Consider the following 20,485-nt stretch of genomic DNA (forward strand, 5'->3'; position numbering starts at 1 on the left):
CAACATGCAGTGCCCCGTCCCTCTTGGGTCTGGCTTGGCTGTTTCATTTGCTGGTGTTGATCTAATGTGTCTGTGATTATAAGAACAGAAAAGCCTCGACCAGATCTGGACACTGGTGGGACTTGCCTTCTTCTGGGCCATCATTACAAATGATCACTTGATGGCAGCGAGTGTAAAGCAGTATTTAGATGGAAGCAGCAGCTCTGAAGAATATTTTTTAAGACGCTCTGCTTTTTTTTTTTATCCAATTGTCCCCCTTCCTGGACCAGACCAATGGTGTGGGTGTATGTATTAGCATTCCGCTTCCAGATACAGAAACCTCCCGCTGTTTTGAGAATTTAAAGCTGTGTGAATCTCCGTCTGAGGGGGAAAGAGACATCTCTCACCGCTCAATCGACAAGACAAGCCACATTTGAGACTCGACCAAAGGCCCAACACGAGACAAATCTGGTAGCAAGCAAGATCCTTTATGTGCTAAAGATCCGCTTTTGGAAAGAAGCAACGCAACTGACATGTGGCGGGGAAGAATTTAATTGCTCCGGAGAGCTCAAGCTGTTGAGTCATCAAGCTGTTATTCAAATAACGATTTTGCGATGTAAATATGTCAGATCCATAATCATCTGTTTAACACCATTTCAGATGCTCAGCTGTTTCATGTCTTTCAGTCTGAGAATTGTTTTTCATGTGTAATGAAAGATCAAGAGACAGAAATAGAAAGACAGACGCAGAGGAAGCGGAGACGTTGTTTCAGCAGAGAGGAACGCAGCGAGGAGCAGGTTGCTGTCCTCCTTGTCCGACGCCCTTGGAGTGCAGCGCTGTGGTGTGAACTCCCACAAGACCTCTCTTTGTTCTCAGAAGATGAGGGCCGGCAGAGTGTGACCGTGCGCTTACACCTGAAGCCATCAAAGCGGAGCAAATTGACACTTTTAACCCGTACGACGCCTCTGCTCTCATCCCCCCCCCAACGTTTCTGGCCACAAACAGGCCAAGAGGTCCTCCTGGAAATACAGCACGCCTTCACACGAACGCAAAGAAAGCATCTGCCAATCAACTGCAGCCAAAAACCTGCATGTGCAGATACATAAATGGCAATCTGAATGTCAGATTTTCATCTTGTTTGAATGCAAAGTTTGACATTTGCATCAAAGGAATGTAAGATGTCGTACAAAATAGAAAAACTGCAGCACTGATTATTGAGATTAATTTAGGAGCTGCTACAGGAGGAATATTGAAATATTGATCAGGGCGATGGCGGAAAATCATTGCCTGATTAATTACACTCTGTTTGACACACTGTAAATAATGACCTTGTTCTGTTTCATTTGCATATCACCTCATGCTTGTTTAAATAATCCCTGTCACTGACAAACTGTATCAGTGTCTGTGTGTCGGCTATTAAAGTCCAGAAGACAGTGACAAGGGTAAAAACCCTGTAGATGAAACAGAATATCAGCCGGAAAGCAGTGTGTCCTACATCCTGTGTCCCACATATCTCTCAGATGAGCGGGGACAGAGTGAGAGGGGACAGTAAGGGCCCATGTTGTGGACACAACAATGTCCCGACAAATCATTTAGCGTTTGAAAGTTTCATTCCAACTTGATCTGGTACCAAAAATCTATTCATTTCAGAATGAAAGACTGTATTTTGAGTTGTTGTTTATTTTATAAAATGTTGGGAAAATGCTTGTCCCAAATGACATCTTAAATGTCCAAAAGTAATCATATCAAACAGAGAAAAGCAGACAATCCTCACATTTGAGAATATACATTTCTGTCAACGGTCTAATCAATTATCGTTTCAGGTCTGATACGGCATCAACTCGCTCAAGCTTCTTGTACTCAGATGTGTTCAAATGTGTCTTCCTTTTCTCATAAAGACTGGTTTTATGAAGAGCACTGTCATCTCTAAATTTGGTCGGCTGCCAAATACTTTACTCCTCTGTCTCTAGTGAGATCAGTGAAAGTGAGGATACTAACAGCTGAGAGAGACAGAGAGAGAGAGAGACAGAGAGAGAGAGAGAAGAGAGAGAGAGAGAGAGAGAGAGAGAGGGGAACAGAAGGCATGCGAGTGTCCTGCTAGCACGGCGCAGAGCTGGACTTTGGCATGGGCCGTCCATCTGTCACTTTCTCACACCCTGCCTGGCACTGACGGGTCATGGCGACGGCAGCCTGTGACGGATGACTAATCTTCTCCTGGTAATGAATGAGCAGCCCCCCGAGCCCACCCCCTGCATGCCAAGAGGGGTGCTCTGATGCTGAGGGGTGGCTGCCTCGCTGGCAACACAGAAGTCATATGATGAATGGCATGCAAGCATGTTATCCCCTGTATATGCCAGCCGAACACACAGTAGCTGCCAGCCTATAGTGAGCGGTGGGAATTTCATGAATCACAGTCTGAGAGCATTGGCTACTACAGTATTAATCCTGCATTTGTCTCTCCTCCTTGTGTGTGTGTGTGTGTGTGTGTGTGTGTGTGTGTGTGTGTGTGTGTGTGTGTGTGTGTGTGTGTGTGCATGTGTGTGAGTGGAGGAGACAGGAAAAGAAAGAACATAAATGGATCAATATATGTTAAAAATAAATAAAAAATGCGCAGGCTTTAATGATGGAAACATGTCATCATGTGTAGGTGGAAGAGAAAAAGGACATTATGGATGATGCATGCACTGCTCTGTCACATCAGTGAGCTCTGCAGCCGCACCAGTCACATCGTCTTGACTGTGTGTTGAGAAGCTGAGACCTGTCTTATCTTCACCTCATAATGCGCAGGCGTGATCCTATCTGAGCCTTGCAAAAAAAGAAAAAAAAAAAAAAAAAAGAAAAGCTTTTACCATCTGAACTAGACGTCGTGTGCGCTTGCTCTTCATGTGGCGCTCAAAGGACTGCTAAAAATATATATATTTTTATTTATTTTTTTGCAGATCGCGTGGAAAAATATACAGCCTGGGCATGAAGCTTTCACTGGTATCTGATCTCTCCACCGAACAACACTATTCAACCTGTGGATAGAGTGTGGAGTGCGTCCGCGGACACCGGCCAGTTCTCCGGCTATATCTGGGACGCTCTGCCTCCAGCCTGCTGTCCTGTGCGCGTCTTTTTTTTGTTTTTTTGTTTTTTCCTTTCTCCCCCCTCCGGTCTGCGTCGGCGTGGGGATCCGCTCTTCCGTTCGACCCGAGCCGTGAGCAGGTATTCAGTTTATGAATGGCACTGACATGGAGGAAATACCGTTTCAGAAAGTCAAAACCAGGCGGAAGAGAAGTCACTGTCCGACGGGCGTCCCCTTGACCACCATCGCGTGCGAGGACGAGTTCGACTGCAAGGAGCTCGAGTCCCTCTTCCAGAACTACAACCTGAAGCTGGAGCAGACGTCCACCCTCAAAGCCCTGGCCGTGCTCATCTTCATGTCCTCGACGCTGGCCGTGGTGGAGCTGCTGTCCGGCCCCAGCCTCACCATCTCCAAGGGGTCCCACCCGGTCCACTGTGTCATCTTCGTCTCCCTCTTCATCGTGACGAACGTCAAGTACCTGCAGGTGACTCAGCTCCAGCAGATCGTCAACCTGGCGCTGCTCTTCGGCTTCACCTTCTCCTTCCTGTGCTGTCCCTTCCCGCTGGGCGCGATGGGCATGGAGCCCCCGACGTCCCCGGAGCAGGGCGTGTGGCAGCTCATCCTGGCCACCTTCGTCGCCTACGCGCTCCTGCCCGTGCGGACGCTCTTGGCGGTCCTGTTTGGAATAATGGTGTCCATCTCGCACTTGATTGTGACCGCCACTTCGGTCACGGCGAAAACGCAGAAGCTGTGGAGAACGGTGCGTATTCGCGGCACGTTGTTAGTTGCGGCGCATTGTGTGTTTGAGTGTTTTGCCATTGACCATTGCACATTGTAATCAGAATTATTGCTTCATCTATACACAAACACTAAGTGTAAATGTAGACTCGTGCAGTGAAACAAAACTAGGTTCAGCACCATGGACAGCTCCCTGTGGTTACACTTAATGGGATTTGCTCAGGCTTTGATCACAATTGACTAAAGTGTAGTTCTGAAACATTAAGAGCAAAACTAATTTGTAATGTAGTGTAGTTCTAAGTTCCCCCCCCCAAAAAAACTCATGTCAACTTAGCCATGAAGAAGAATTGATCTAGTGGACAAACTCAAAACGAGACTGAATGTCTGCTTGGTCACTTTTTCCACTGTCACACTTGAAAGTAAGACTACAGATCATTAACAGGGGTTGATAAATAGTGATGTACTGTAGGAGACCGGAGCTGTGGTGATGCATTTACCTGTAGGCCCCGAAAAAAAAGAAAAACAAACAAAGAGGGGAGGAAAAATGTATGAGCCAAGCAGTCTGCATGACTGTTTCCCTGGGGATGTGATTCAGGCCCACAGGAGCCGTCTGGGAATGAAGAAACCAGAGTGACATCCTGCTAGCACCAGAAGTAGGGCAAACAGAAGGGCACACACGCACACGCGCACACGCACACGCACACGCACACACACACACACACACACACACACACACACACACACACACACACAACTATATGCTTCAGTTATGAAAAAAGAGGGCACAGTCATTCATGTCAATTCCGAGGCCGAAATAGAAATTGGTGCACCACACTCTCTGTGCGTTTATATCTTTGCAGCCTTTTTTATTCCCCATTACAATACTCACATTCCTGACTGACTGTCATCAGGTGCGAGGAGACAAGATATACGTTACATCAGTCAAACCCTCCAGGGGTGGTGGTGTTGGTGGTGGTGGTGGTGGAACACGTCTGCCTCCTGCGCGCGGAACATGACAACGGAGATTGTGCATTTGGTGGGAAGCGAAATCGAGATGTGTGATCGGTTAATCACGCCCTCTCACGATGACGGCGTGTTTGCCGAGGAGATTGTTTCCACCTGTATGTAGGCGGTGTGAGATACCTGCATTGCCATGTGAAGGACAGTGCTAGCTGTACGACCAGAGATAGCTAATCCATTAAGCCTAGAGATGAGCTGTGCGACTTGACCTCGCGTGGCCCAGGCTTGCACCGGCCACCCACCTATAGTTCCCAGGCACTCAGCCTACAGTACCGCTAAGTCTACTTGGAATATCTTATTACTGGAGCAAGCGTGGGAAATTACTTGGAGAAAAAAGGGGCTATTGCTAGTCCCCTACTCTTGAGCTGTTACTCTTATTCTTTTTAGTGCCACATTTTATTGGTGCATCAAAGAGTTGGGAGTAATAAAATGTCATGGGGGTATTAGTTTACAACCTTGCATTTCCATATAAAGCATGGACTGGACACTGAACAACCATTATATTAAATCCAGAGAACAATCACACCATATAACTCGAGTGTCTTCTAGAAACAATGTAACCAGTCCCAGAGAGTTTGTTTTTATTACGCTGCCCATTAACATTAAGCACAGCAGCGATAGCATGCGTATTAAATAAATGCACTATTGCACAATCCAATGCTTGAAATATACATACATTTTAATTGTTATTTTACATAATGAATGCCAATGTAGCTATTTCCTCACCGTATAAAACTGTGAATGGGTAAAATTGATGTAAGAGTGAGCACGGCACATTATGGTCAGTTATTGCCATCTGAAGGCAAATTCACCCAGATAAGCAGTGTTGGGGGTTTTACACCACTCGTTTCAGACGTCCACATTTACTTACTGGAGGCTGTGAAGTAACTTGAGCATCGTTTGAACATGTCGATGTTTGCCAGCGCTGCTGCCAAGCACAAAGACAGACTACTACTGCCAAAACGTGATCCATTATTCATAGGACTGGGAAACAAGCCTGTCTGTGGCAATGGAAGTTTGTTCAATTAGAGAATATCTCATGTGAAGCTTTAACACTTTTTTTTTTTTTTTTTTTTTTTTTTTTAATAAGTGAAGTGGAAAGTAATTTGTTATAGATTTTCTTGAGGTAAAACTATGCTGGGAAAAAGACTCACAGTGAACGGCCTAAGATATGAAGAGAATGAGCTCCTTTAATCTTATGAATACACAACTATTGCCCAGGGTAACAGCCTGCTGGTGCACACTGGAGGTAGATCTTGTTTGGTTTGTATACAAAGTCATAGCCAGCTAACTCCAGTCAAGTAGAAAAAAAAACCAACAACTCACTTTTCTTTGTGTCCTGGACAAGGTTGAAGCAGTCATGCTGCTGTGCATCTGCTGTGATGGATGAACCAGAGCACGGGTGCTCAGACACTTTAATGTCACTGACTCCACAAAAGATAAATGTTCGGCCCCCGCCAACCTCTCACCCTTTAGGAGGATGCCACATACAGCGTGTGCACTCCAAATGCAATATAGTTACAAATGGGATGGATCATAGTGACTTTATTCTATTCAACACAACTTTATTTATCCTTGTAAGGGCAATTGTATGCAGCAGATTGTCACCCAGATCACCACCTATACACACCTTAAGTAGGAAAAGAAAGATACTAACATGTAGTTAATCCCAAAACAAAACAAAACATTTAAATAACTATATGTGGAATTAATAATAATTATATTAACAAATAACAATAAATATCTAAATAAAAACATTCTTAAAAGATAGACAAGTTAATGAAGCCACAAAAAAAGCATAAAAATACCTTTAATACCTAAACCTCTCAAAGGCCCATTTGAGCTAATCCCCAATTATAGGACGTCAAAATTAGGGACACACTTTCACATATGCAAGTGTACATGCATAAGTGCAACTATTTCACTAAATGCATACAAATAAGAATGTACTGTGCACAGAATACCAATCAAATCCTTCTTAAGCACGAGTATATAAAGCGACACGCACAAAACAAATATATTCACAGCATCTCTTAATGTCTTCCTGATACTGCACGTGTCTTTAACAACTGTCCTATAGAATTAAAAACGGTGTGCTTCATGTTCCCTTTTGTTTTTCTTCTTCCGTTTGCAGTTGGTTGCCAACACGGTGCTGTTCACCAGCGTCAACCTGTCAGGGCTGTTTGTGCGTATCCTGACAGAGCGAGCTCAGAGGAAGGCCTTCCTGCAGGCCCGCAACTGCATCGAAGAGAGGCTGCGCATGGAGGACGAGAACGAGAAACAGGTACAGGCACCTGTGCACTGCTCAAACTATGGGTAAAATTAGATGTGCGTCTGGGTTTCTTTTTCTTACCGCGGCCCCCCCCCCCCCCACCCCCTCTTGTGCCATGAGTCATTTCGACACATTATTCATTCCGGTTAGATTTCATACCTTTTTGTCTGGCACATTTCTTATCGCTTCTAACACTTTGTCCTGTGATAACTTTGCCGTATTTGACTTTATAAATGTATATTTGAACTTACTTTATCTACTCTCTCCCTCCCTCTTGGTCACAAACACACTCGCATGCAGGAGCGCCTGCTAATGAGTCTGTTGCCCAGGAACGTAGCTATGGAGATGAAAGAGGATTTCCTGAAGCCCCCAGAAAGGATCTTTCACAAAATCTATATCCAGCGCCACGACAACGTCAGGTAGGATCCTCACATCGCCAAAACACAATCCCAGACCAATCCCGGTGGTAATTAAATCCCTTTTGAATTCACTTAATTAAACAGTACTTTTAACCGTGATATAAGGAGATACTATATTCTCCTTATGGGAGACTTTCCAGCTGAAATAGTGGAATAATCCTGGTCGCAATGCATTATGGTGCATGCTAAAAAAAGAAACTGAATAACTTGTCATATAACCAAACATGTCCTTTGGAAAGAACACTGAAGGCTACGCGATGTAGTGTGATCCGACCCAACAGTGTCCTGAAACATTACCACCGCCCCAGGCTGCAGAGCTGAAATATTTAATTCTTCACAGTGAATATCAAGGGTGAGCCCCTGACCTATTTGTATATTATGAGCCCTGATAACACGGAATCCAAAGCCGCTTTCCATTTGTTTATTATGGGTGGCAAATTTTGATAGAGAAAGAATTCATGGGCAACAAGGAACTAACCCAAATATGGTCATATTTCTGCAGCGCTGCGGCTAATATGCCAGTGGTGCATATGCCAACTTGTGGGCCATCATATCTTGGCAGCCCCTCTGGGAATCAAGGCTTCTGGAGTTATGGTGCCTACTGGGGAATAGAGAAAGACAGATTAAGCAATGCTTAGTGAGGAGGAGATTCCTCTGGCACTCATCCAGTGTCTCTTTTTGAGAAGTTACAATAACTCCTTTTTCAGAAGACATCATCTTTCCTCCCTCCCAGCCATTTTTAACCCCGCCCAGCAAACAAATCAGCTGTTTTGTCCAAAATTTGTGAGTGGACTGGCCCTTCAACATTCGTGGCACATTATGTTTGTATTGTTTATTGCTGTCTAATATATAATCTGCAGGGAAGGGTGGCAGTACTCAGATCCTTTACATAGAGCCAGGCAATATGGTCAAAATTCTGTAACATTTGTTTCAGCAGTAAACCCTTCAGCCACATAAAGGAGCCTGAATGTCCGTACTGTTCTGATATATGAAAAAAAATAATATGAAAGGCACGCATATATTCTGATTGTTTTACTGATGAGAGGATGATCTGTATATGTTTCCAATGAGACATGCTTTAAACAACGTTGTGATTTATGGAACACATATCTCTTTGAAATGGCTGTTTTACCCATCAGAGTTTATATACGGTGATGTGGAAATGGCAGTATAAATCAGGAACAGTCATTTACAGACCCGTTGGGAGCTGGCTAGCCATGGTTTATGATTATCTTTTTTTCATTTGTGAAACACTGGTCTATATGAAATAACCACTTAGTAAAGACTACTATTCTTTACTCCTGTGTGAATTAAATACCTGAGAAATGAAAAGTACTTTCTCACCTTTAGTGCAAAATGAATGCTAATGTTTCGAGGGAAATTATAAAGAAAAAAATATTTCCAGCTATACACGGACTATGTTTACATTATCATTATCAATTCAGATTTTCAGAGAAATTTGAGTTAATGTGTGCTTATCATCAATTTTGACGATGTAATTATGTATTACAATGTCTCGATTTGGAATTACATCACGATATGATTCAATTAAATCCCGATAAATTATCATATTGAATTAAGGCCCAGACCCTCCTTTACATAAGAGACGTAGTGCTATAAAGAACAGCATCATCAGCTAATTGTATCATAGCTAAAACTTCTCATTATGTAGCAGATTTGCACCTGTCGGTCTTATATTTCATATTACTGTATAGCTGATTGTTTTATTTGTTATTATTGTTATTATTATTACATTATTACTACTATGGATGCATTAGCAATAAAGTAGCATTTGAATGCCTTAGCCATTCGAGAAGAAACTACTTATTCTACTTTATAAACACAAATGTGTAGTTTAACCTAAAGTAACAGATCATATTTCCTAAAATTATTTTACGTGTTTTACATAGTAAGTCTTAATCTGAAAAGGAACTACAGCAATCAGATAGATGGAGTATAGAAGAAGTTGCGATAAATGTAAAAACTCAGGTAAAGTACAACTACCTCAGAAGTGTAAATCTACAGTCTGCAGTAAAGACTTGCATTTACCTCCTGACTCCTTCAGTTGGCTGTGGTTGACATTTTAAACCTTTGTCGGTAAAATGTTTGAAAACATGACATTCTCCCTTTTATCCACTTTCTGAAATCTCCCTCATTCCGCTCCAATATTCCCTTGTTTCCTTTTTCTCGTCTCCTCTTCCTCCCATCCTCTGTGTTCTCAGAGCAGCAGGGAGGCTTGAGGAGGAGAGTTTGCTTAGCCCCAGGATTAAGTTGCTACAGGGGATTAAATGCAATGGAGACTAAATTCTTGTTGCATAAGGCCGTATGTGCGCGCGGTGGTTAAATATGGACACATCTCGGTGGAGCTCTGCTGATTGCTTCTGTGCCCTGATACTCCTTCAGATAGCGCCACCCTTTGAGAGCGATCTAGACTGGATGCGGACATGATTTATGTGATTTGGGTGGACTGTAATTAGAAAGTAAACAGTGTGGTGCACAATGTACTCTGGGTTTTTCTTCATTATGTACTGAGACTGCAGTATTTGATCTGATTAAAAATCCAGCCACAGGGATATTGTAGTAATCACTCACGAAAATAAATAAATAAATAGGACTCCAAAGTAACAAACCTGAAGTTTATTTAACACGATATGTGGAATATTATAGCCCCATGACAAACACTTTCATTATTTTGACAGTTGTAGTATAGTAACTGATGTGATAAACAAATATATTAAAATGCTCCTGAGCTGAAAACAACAGTGATTACCATTCGGGAAGACATTTATTAACAGTAATTCATTCTGAATTGTTTCCTAGTTTATCAAGTCACGTCAAATAAATTGCATTTTTATTATTTATATGACTAATCATGTGAAAATAGCGATGAAATATGAGCATGCACCTTTCATTATTACATCACTCTTTTAATCAAAGACCATTAGGTCGTATTATCACTTATATAATTCAATACAACATGCATCTTCACCACTCTTCTTCTTGTAATTCACAATTCACATTTCCACCCTGCCTATTTCTAACATTTCATTCCACGCCCACACATATTTAGCAAATATGCACAAAATGCTAGTTAAAGACAATTTCCCACCAATGAAGGCATCCCCTTTACATAAAAGATGCAATGTTGCTCGCTCACATGACACAAAGAAGTTACACTTTATCCTTCTAATATTTGTTTTAAGCATCCTGCACACCCGTCTGTGTCGGCCCCTTTATTGGCCCGACGTCAGCACATACACCGCCCACATACTGCAGCTCCAGAGGGGCCCATCCAAAGTTAACCCTTGAGTTGGCTCGTGTCTTCCGCTACGTGATTAAATTGAAACGGCGTCTGCCAAAATAGCAACAGTAATGCCTCCCACAGGGGGGGTGGGGGGAGGGGGGAACAGGAAATAATTGAGGGAATAACTTTCCGCGAATGTGTGCCATTGGAGAGGAAATAATGGGTGAGGGTGTGAGGGAGGTCGAATTAGACAATATTATTAGACAAGCCGTAGTTACCACAGGAAAAATCATGTTTGTATTACGCCGCTTAATCATTTGAATTGTTGAGCTTTGGCTGCTGTGGTAGAGTTTACCGAGTCAGGTTTTGACTTTGACCAGGGAATATGGTACATTTACAGTTAAATACAGTAGCTTTGTACTAACACTTAGCTGTTGCCAAGAGTGCTGCAGCGTTTGTTTTGAAGGTTTTGCTGGAGGACATTCAAAATCAGATACAGGAGCTCATAGTCTGCGACCCCTGTGCTTCTCAGTGATCCAACTCATAAACTCGCGAGTGCCCTCCAGGTGTGAGATTACTCACTGAAATATATTCTTAATGCGTCTGCAAGATCCGTGTCAAATATCTCTGGAAACACTTCATATTCACTTGTGTATATTTTCTACGTGGTTGTTTTAATACAGTTTAAATTATGCTATGCAGACATCAAATCTAATGTGGCGGAGTTGAAAATAAGCCCCAGATGTATGTGCTGTTAACTGCATGCTCAGCACACACCCCGCCGTAGTATTTATCTTTATGATTTAGTTCGCCTGTCCTTGTACACAGGGACACGGTTCCTTAAGCTCATGTGTATTCCTGGATTTATGTACCTGCGTGATGTGCTGAGTGGGACAAGTTCCCCCCATGTTGGTAAGGTATTTAATCATAAACATTTGAACATGCAGTAACTAACATCATATTTGTGGCATTTTTATAATTTATCACCATCTTTTGACCCATATTCTATGTATTTTTAAGATTATTTTTTGGGGGCTTTTTTGCCTATTTTACAGTTGCAGACAGAGAGGAAAGTGTGAAGGAGCCAGCGGGTGGGATTTAAAGCTCCCTGACCTTAACTTTGTATGGAACACAGGCCCCATGTACCGTGCATGAGTCACATTAAGTTGAAGACAATAGTATGCATGTGGTTTAAATGACGTAAACACGGCCAAAAATAACTGGTTGCAGTGAAGTTCACATTGGGTCACGAGATGGGATCATGCAATCGATGGGATTCTCCCTGCAGCAGGTCATGACTGGTTTATGCTTCATGCACTGCCGCATGGTGGAGCGTCAGGGCGCTTTCACACTTGACCCGGTCTGGTTCGGTTAAAACGATCTAAAAGGTCCATTTACTCGGTTAGTACGGTTTGTTTGGGCTGGTGTGATAGCTGACAATCGAACCCCGGTGGGGACCAAACAAACAAACAAACAGCGACCTCCTGAAAAGGTGGCTCTCAGTTTGAGGTTTGAAAGCTAACAAACCAGCCACAGTGTTTTATGATAGCTGCTATGTGTTTTTAGCACGATTTCAAAAGCTAAACTATAAATAAATCCTTATTGATCTGTATTTGGCTGCACGGTGGTGTAGTGGTTAGCACTGTCGCCTCACAGCAAGAGGGGCCCGGGTTCAATTCCCGGGCCAGACAACCTTCTGTGTGGAGTTTGCATGTTCTCCCCGTGTCAGCGTGGGTTCTCTCCGGGTTCTCCGGCTTCCTCCCACAGTCCAAAGACATGCAGCTTAGGTTCATTGAAGACTCTAAATTGCCCGTAGGTGTGGATGTGAGTGTGAGTGGTTGTCTGTCTCTATATGTCTGCCCTGTGATAGGCTGGCGACCTGTCCAGGGTGTACCCTGCCTTCGCCCATTGACAGCTGGGATCGGCTCCAGCACCCCCGCGACCCTTAACTGGATAAGCGGTAACGGAAGATGGATGGATGGATGATCTGTATTTAAGGTCATGTATATAAGCGTGTCAGCTCGGGTATTTTCCCTGATTTTTCATCAAGTCATCTGGGAGAGTGCAAAGGGGCTTTTGTACAGCCTGGTCTCTACCATTATTCATCATAACATGCGGCCGATTTGAAGTCTAATAATACTAAAAAAGCTTCTCATCAATTATTTGTCAAAACAAAAATCATAAATACAAACATCAGAGGCATTAATTGTGCATAAACTTCTGTCAGTCACCAGGATTTAATTTCCCCCCACGTGGGTCCGGATGATGCACAAATGAAAATAATAATAATAACTTTATTTATATAGCACCTATAAAAAAAGATTTTACTTGTGCTTTGTTTGATGCAGGATGATAATCGCCCAAACTGTCCAATCAACAAGGTACCTGTCAGGCTGTATAAATTCATGTTTACTCCTCTGGTTCGTTTGTGTCAGTGAGAACAGGAACCGCACGGAAACTAAAATGTAACTAAGAATGTTTTAAGAATGTGGAGAGACCATTTATACAATACAGTCTTGCAAAACAACACCTGAATTTAAGGCTAGCAGTCATCATGAGAATTGCCGAAACGGCGCAGTCTGCTGCCTCTACACGTCGAGTAGCCACACAGATATCATGAGACAGACATGAGCTGAGACATGTAGTCACATTGGAGGATTCTGTTAGCAAGCTCACTAGGGATCATCCTAAAATGTGTGGACGGCTTCTATCTCGCCTGTGTAATATTATCACAAGAGAGAGAGAGAGAGAGATGCAGTGCCACTGTGCCATTTCTAAAAGCAAAGACACACATTCATGACTGATGATCTTCTCCAAATATAAAAACAGGATTTCATAGTGTAGTTTGCAACCTTCCTCTCCTCACGCAAACTGCCAAAATAAATAGTTTTCTTGTGAGAAAACGGCTGGATTTTTTGTTGGCTTTTGAACGATTACTAAAAGGTGGGACTGTGAAATGATGATTGGTTTTTCAATCAGCTTGTCTGAGTTAACATTTTCAGGTCTTTGAAGAGAATGACAGAAGGATAGAGACATTTGGGTGCAAATTATAATCCGCGGTTAAACTTTTAAGATGGCTCATTCAAGGCAGTTTAGAAGAAATAGTTTTGGAATCCAGAGCAGGCATGAAACAGAAATTGTTGTGTTCGATTGAGGGATTAAATAACTGGGCATTAAAATCAATTTGGTGTTTATCCAGCTCTTTGCTTTATTTTTGGGTAATTCACAGCACACGTTTAAGATTCTTTGACTGCATTTGTGCATGATTTCTTCCACGGATAAGAAATACACTATAGCGTCGGTTCAGTTCTTTTCAGAGTCTTAGTGAATTGAAGTGTTTACACTGGCAGTGTTTAACGTTTCAAATATTTGTCAGCCACAGATGGCTGCCAATTAGAACGTTCACAAGAATGTAATCTATTTCCCCTCGTTACAGTGACATCTGCGAGACGAAAAAAATGACATTTAGCAGCTCCCTGTTAGAGATCCAGAACTCTGTCTCACTGTGAAAACACCAGCCCACATGCAGGCAACAGTCTGCAGTCAGAGGACTGAGCTGAGGACATGCAAGTTGGACAGGACAGTCAGAGTTTGATGACTAATCCCCTTAAGAAAGTGACCTTTCCTCCAGGGCCTGTTGTCAAGTTACAATGAAACAATATGAATTAAAAATCATCACATGAAAACACTAACATCACAGATAAAAATTTGGGGCATATAAACTGTGAAAATAATCTCTACCAACCTTTAGAATGCAATGATTAAAGTCAACCTGATGTTTCAATTCTCCACACTTTTGTGGAAGTGAATATAATCGAAAAGGCAACTATTGTGCCGAATTTTCTGTCTTTCAAAAGGGGATGAAACTTTTTTTAAACGCATTTGCAGAAACACTGTCGGAATAGTTTAGAGCCTCATTTGCTTACGATAGCCAGGCAGCAACCTCCGGGTCTGAGAAGTGAAGCCACTGCAGAAGTGCCTTAAACTTGCCTTTCTACTGGCCAGCAGGGGGCGACTCCTCTGCAAAAAGCAGTCTTATTGTATAGACGTCTATGAGAAAATGACCCTACTTCTCACTTGATTTATGCCTCAGTAAACATTGTAAACATGAGTTTATGGTCTCAATCTCTAGTTTCAAGTCTTTTTCAATACAGCATGATGTTCATTTAGTAGATTATGGTCGCTTTTAGAGTAGAATAAACCATAAAGCAGGGTATGCTTTAGGGCCTGGCTACCTTGTGACTGACAGGGCGCTAACCGAGCGTTGGAAGGTCTGGGAGTTGTCCCATGTTTTCGTGTTACAAGTTTAACCCTTTCATAGTTTGTTTTCACTTCGTATAAGTTAATTGTGACGTATTTGGTGGCCTAAAAATATCTTATTCAGTGTTAGGTTGTGATTAGCTCCACCCTCTCATGTCACTTCTGGTTGCAAAAAGCCAAGATGGCGAAGGCCAAAATCTCAAACTCAAGACCTCGAGATAGCAGTCCACAAACCAATTGGTGACATCCCGGCACTGATTCCCACTAGATGTTAGTTTTGGTTCATGTTACTTTATCATCAGCTCTCACACAATGTAGCTAACGTTAGCCGTCATTGCTCTTTCATTCTTTCTTTCATCCTTCAGTTGCGTTGACAGCAAACAATCAGACTGTGAAAACTCCCAGCACCAGATAACCTCAGCACTCAGTAAAGGAGTAACTAACATGCAGAGTCATGGAGTAACATACGGAGCCCTCAAATCACAGATGGGACTAACAGCAAAAAGAGGCGGCAAAAAACATTAGTCCCCAGCTGGTTAACTGCTTGTGTGTCTGTTGGAACTGCAGTGATATCAATAACTATTTTAGTGCCCACCTACACAGATACTGGACCAATTGCATTACAGCACCGACAGTCGCAAGGAAAAAATATAATGCCACCTGGAGAGAATTAATGTAGGAGGTGCAATCACAGCAGAGAAGTAAAATTAATCTTAACATTTCTTCTTTTTGGTTATTGCATTTCTGAAAAACTAACTGATTTCACAGACTTTTTTGTAATTATTATTTCAGTTCAATTTGAAACCTCAAGCACTCTCAGTTCAATGTACCAACTGTGAAAAGGAAATACAAGTTCACCCGGTGAGGTGACAGCACCTTGGTGGTTGCTATATATCCCAGAATGGCTGTTCACCGGCTCCCAACAGGACATGTCTCCACCTTGATCCCCATGAGAATGCTCTTGCTTCTATTTTGAGTCGTCTCTGCTTGACTGCGCTGCCAGTTAGAGAACGGCACACACTCGCTCTCTCTTTTTTTCCTTTTTTGCTGCTGCAGGTCATTAATTTGAATGTTTGATTAGCTTCCTGTAAAACCATTATCAAAAGAGAATGTTCAAATTGACTTGAAGCTCAGGCTTCCTAGATGTCATGTACAAAAACCAGAGAGCTAATCTGATCAGGCACCCAATAATCTTTTTTTTCTCTCTCCTTCGTACATGCTGCTATAAATAACCTGCTTTGACTGAAAAGCTTCTCTTTCTCTCTCTGTCACAGCATCCTGTTTGCAGACATAGTCGGTTTCACCAGTCTGGCCTCCCAGTGCACAGCCCAGGAACTGGTTAAACTGCTAAATGAGCTGTTTGGAAAGTTCGATGAGCTTGCAACGGTGAGTCTGTTTCCCCTTTCCTTGAACACATATCCCTCAATTACAGTCACTGTTGGCATGGGAAGCTGCTCTTTTGCTAGTGCTCTGTCCAAAACTTTGACAAGGGAAGGAAGTGTGTGTGTTGGTTTAGTGCCGCTTTGGCCACAGGCCGCTGGCACATGCCGCTATTGTACCAGCTTAGCATGATGTCACTGTGAATACTGGAAGCCCATATGATGCTTAATATGATTACCCGGTGCTTCATTTGAGGGAAGAGTTGACAGACCTCTCTAATCTAGGCCAGATTTAACCAGGGCTAAACCTCGCCTCCACTCGTCGGACTTGTGCGGACGAACTGAATGAAGGGACCACTGAGTTGTCCTTGTCACGATCTCTCTTGGGGTTTCGCATGTAGAAAAAAAAGAAAAAAAACTAAATTTCAGCTCTCCCATCTGGCAATGTATCGCTCTTTGTGATTTCAGTGCTGAAAATCCGCTCAACTTTTTGCTGTGAGCTTGAGATTGTGGTTAACCTTGTCGCTTTGAAACCAGCTCTGGTGTAACAAAAACACTTTAATCAAAATACCGCAGGTACCTCGACGTGCTTTTACTTTAAAATGGGCTGATCCGTCTGCAGGACAGGTAGGATATCGCTCCTTCTTCGACACCGTGGATTTGGTTGACGCACATATTTTGTTTGGTGAGAAGGTTGAGTCCCTGAGCCCCCTGCAGATCACCCTGCCACAGCCTTATCTACATGTAATCTGGCCTCTATTACTTACACTAGGCACATGCCCTTGTCAAATCCATTAATCCACAGGATTACAACTAACCCTTTTTTTTTGCTTTCATAGAAGGTTTTTCTTGGCAGTGTTGGGAGCTTCTATTTTTAACTTGTTTGTTTACGCGCACAAAATTAGAACCGACTATAAAAAGAGAGTGTCTCTCAATTTGACTTGTTATTGTCAAATGATTGTCATTTCCTTTCCCAATTAGTCTTGGATCGCTTGCTTTACCTGGCTCTTGCTATTTGCATGGCAGCTGCAGTCTGTCTTTCTGGGATTCCATGTGTGCAATAAACACACATACACACACACACACACACACACACACACACACACACACACACACACACACACACACACACACACTCAGAGACGCTCTCGTTTATAAGTCAAGTGCTGTCAACAAGTTGATGCACTTTAATTTTCCCCTTCATTTCAAAGATGCTGCAATTCATTTAGCTTCAAATGATACAGTTTCACTTCCATCTCCTGAAATAGTTTGGCTAGAAGAAATGCAATCTTGAGGTACGTCTGTTCGCTTGCTGTTGTGATTGGAGCCTTCTCGCTCTTTGGGTTACAACCGAGGAGATCGGTCTGACCTCCGCCCGGCTGCTAGCTGGGAGCCTTGTGTTGCACTGAAACGCCGTCCCCAGCCATAAAACGTGTCATCAAATGTTCTAGCCTTGCCCTGACCCAAAGCCCCACTCATTCTGATCCACTTTGGCAGGAAGTGGCAGTGCCTGTGACTCATGGCCGTGGTCACTGTGGGCACTCAGACTTCTCGTTCCGTACTCAGAGCGGGCGGTGCCACATGGCCACCGGGCATCGTCTCATAATACCATTCCAGCACCGTCCCCACACCACCTGTCCACTCTTTGGACTTGTCAAGCTGCATGGGAAGCGGGCCAGGAACGCGGTGTGCTCCTTGAGTGTTGTTGTAGTAGACCAAGTCTCCCCTTCTCTCTTCATCCAGCCAACTTTATAGAAACATAAAGGAAGACAAGACTTTTAACCTCACGTAGCGGCTTCTGAATTTGACACTTTACCACTTAATCTTAGACATTAGATAAAATTAGACATTTTTTGCCACTTTTCAAACTTATCTCCATATCAACTATCACTAATGCTCACAAAAGGAACGCACTATATCTACCCATCCTGTGTTAAAGACACAGTCTATCATTGAGTCAATTTAAACTCAAGTAAACTTTTGCAGTATTTCTCCTTCCCCTATGTTCTCAGATGTATGCGGCTGAGTAAAAGCTGTTAACCAAAGACTGACGTGTTATGTCCTGTCCTCGCCATCTTGGCAGTGGCAACACAGACTTATTCCTGGCTAATCCAAAAATTGGGCCAAGAGGTGGATCTTTGGTTGAGCTGAGGCTGCCCGGGGTGACGCAGCAAAGTAGACTGATAGCGGCGATCCACCTGAGATGGCATGCACCTGTTAGTCAAAGCTGCAAGGCCCTAAGTGATGCCGTTTAGCCTTAATTTAAACGGGTTATATAAAAAACATTTTGTATTTCAGGCAGTAGACCAGTTTGTTTTAGGCTAAATTGTGATTTACAGGTTGAAACCACAGTGGTGTCCGTGCTGGGAGTTGTCCATGTTTTCATGTTACAACTTTAACCCTTTCACAGTGGGTTTTCAGTTCATGAAAGTTAACTTTACCCTTTTTGGCCACCTAAAAGATGTCTTATTCAGCTTTCACCTTCTCACTTCATAACGGCAGTCCACCAACCAATTGGATACATCCCCGTGACCACGTCCATTTCTTACATACAGTCTATGGTTAGGAGTCTGAACAAACAATCCCTCTTGGACTGTGCCTTATGAAGTAGGGGGTATCTTGAAGATTGAAATTCACAGGAAACCCACTCACACTGATCAGTATTTGCTGTTTGATTCCCACCACCCACGAGAACACAAGCTGGGAGTAATTATAACTCTTCACCGCCAGGCTGAGAATCTGCCTGCTATACCGCTGAGAACGAATACAAGGGGCGCCGACATCGCAGGAAAGCTTTGAAAACAGCATTGCTACTCAAACTTGATCTTTGGTGATATCAAGAAAATATAAAAACACACAGAGCAGACACAATCACACAGAGCCCAAGAGACGGAGTTTTACTGTAGAAGTGGTCTGAACTTGACTGGAAGCAGTTGGTATTTTTTTAAATACAGGTAACAAAATGTGGAAATCAATCAGAATTACAATGTCAATGTTTGTTTTGTGAGGAAAGTAATAGAAGAAGGAGATTTATTTTTCTACGAGGGACAACAAGAATGTAAATTAGCACACCAACCGGTCATTCTATAAACACTTCCTCTCCCTGGCGGAGTTTGCAACCGTCTGTCCGGCACTCGAAACAACAGCTTCTGTTGTGAGAAGGACTCTGTGATTAATACATTTTTTGTTGTAATGATATATAACATTAATAGCTCTGGACTGGATGTGCGTCTGTGTCTGTATGCATGTGTGTGTGTGTGTGTGTGTGTACGTGTGTCGTCGCCGTTTCCATGGCAGACTTTCACAAAGCTTTTTCATTCTTGTGTCTCTTTTCTCTCCTCTCGCAACACCTCCCTGCATCACAGCTTTAGGACTCCTCCGCTCCTTGTTTCTCATCTATTTGATTGACACGCAGCAGCCTACTTCCCTTCAACTGTGTCTTTTATGCCCTGTGGTTCTCTGCACTCTCTTCCTCTCTCTCGTGTTTCCATTTTTAGGACAGCTCAATGATGTATCCATCTGCTGCCTCTTACTTCCCTCAACGAGTCAGAGTTTCCTTTCCATTCACACACGTATGACTGTGAAAGCTTACAGGATAGCCTGCGCCACGTGTGCAGTGCATGGATGCATGCTGGAGTTGATGTGATTTATTGCTTTATTCGCATCCTGGGTATTTTTTTGCCCTATTTTGAAGATAATTCACCTGAGCATATCTGACAATCAGTTGTCAGAACTGCTTTTCCCTGAAACATTAAACTTATCGTAATTAGTTTGAAGAAACAACAACAAGAACAAATATATAGTCGTGAGTAACCTGAGAGATGATGCAATTTCAACTGTAATTTCTTTGTGAGACACTATAAATTCCCAAAGCAGAGAAAGAAAGTGAACCAAAAACCATTATATTACCAAGGAAAGCGCAATTCTGCAAAAAGTTAACTTTAAAAAAAACCAAAACGGTTCAAACTGCTTTGTAGATGTGATCATTTGTACATCTGCGGGTTTATATAACACAAACTCCCATGCCAAGAAAAATCAACTGCTCAGGATGCTAATAAAAATGTAGGATTCTTAAATTAGGCACAAGGACTGTTCAGTGCCCACACTGAC

The 20,485-nt window shown here is 42.8% G+C and overlaps 1 protein-coding gene across 1 annotated transcript in view; it reads left to right on the plus strand.

Moving 5' to 3' along the window:
• The first annotated feature begins 3,194 nt into the window (after positions 1-3,194).
• The window catches only part of LOC129088688 (adenylate cyclase type 1-like), a 35,586-nt gene continuing 18,295 nt past the window's right edge, over positions 3,195-20,485 (plus strand). The window contains exons 1-4 of the mRNA XM_054595985.1: positions 3,195-3,803; positions 6,936-7,085; positions 7,374-7,492; positions 16,271-16,382. Of these exons, the coding sequence (XP_054451960.1) occupies positions 3,195-3,803; positions 6,936-7,085; positions 7,374-7,492; positions 16,271-16,382 (990 nt within the window). The remainder of the gene's footprint in view (positions 3,804-6,935; positions 7,086-7,373; positions 7,493-16,270; positions 16,383-20,485) is intronic.

The sequence above is a fragment of the Anoplopoma fimbria genome, chromosome 3 (genome assembly GCF_027596085.1).
Source record: "Anoplopoma fimbria isolate UVic2021 breed Golden Eagle Sablefish chromosome 3, Afim_UVic_2022, whole genome shotgun sequence".
Classification (NCBI taxonomy): Eukaryota; Metazoa; Chordata; class Actinopteri; order Perciformes; family Anoplopomatidae; genus Anoplopoma; species Anoplopoma fimbria.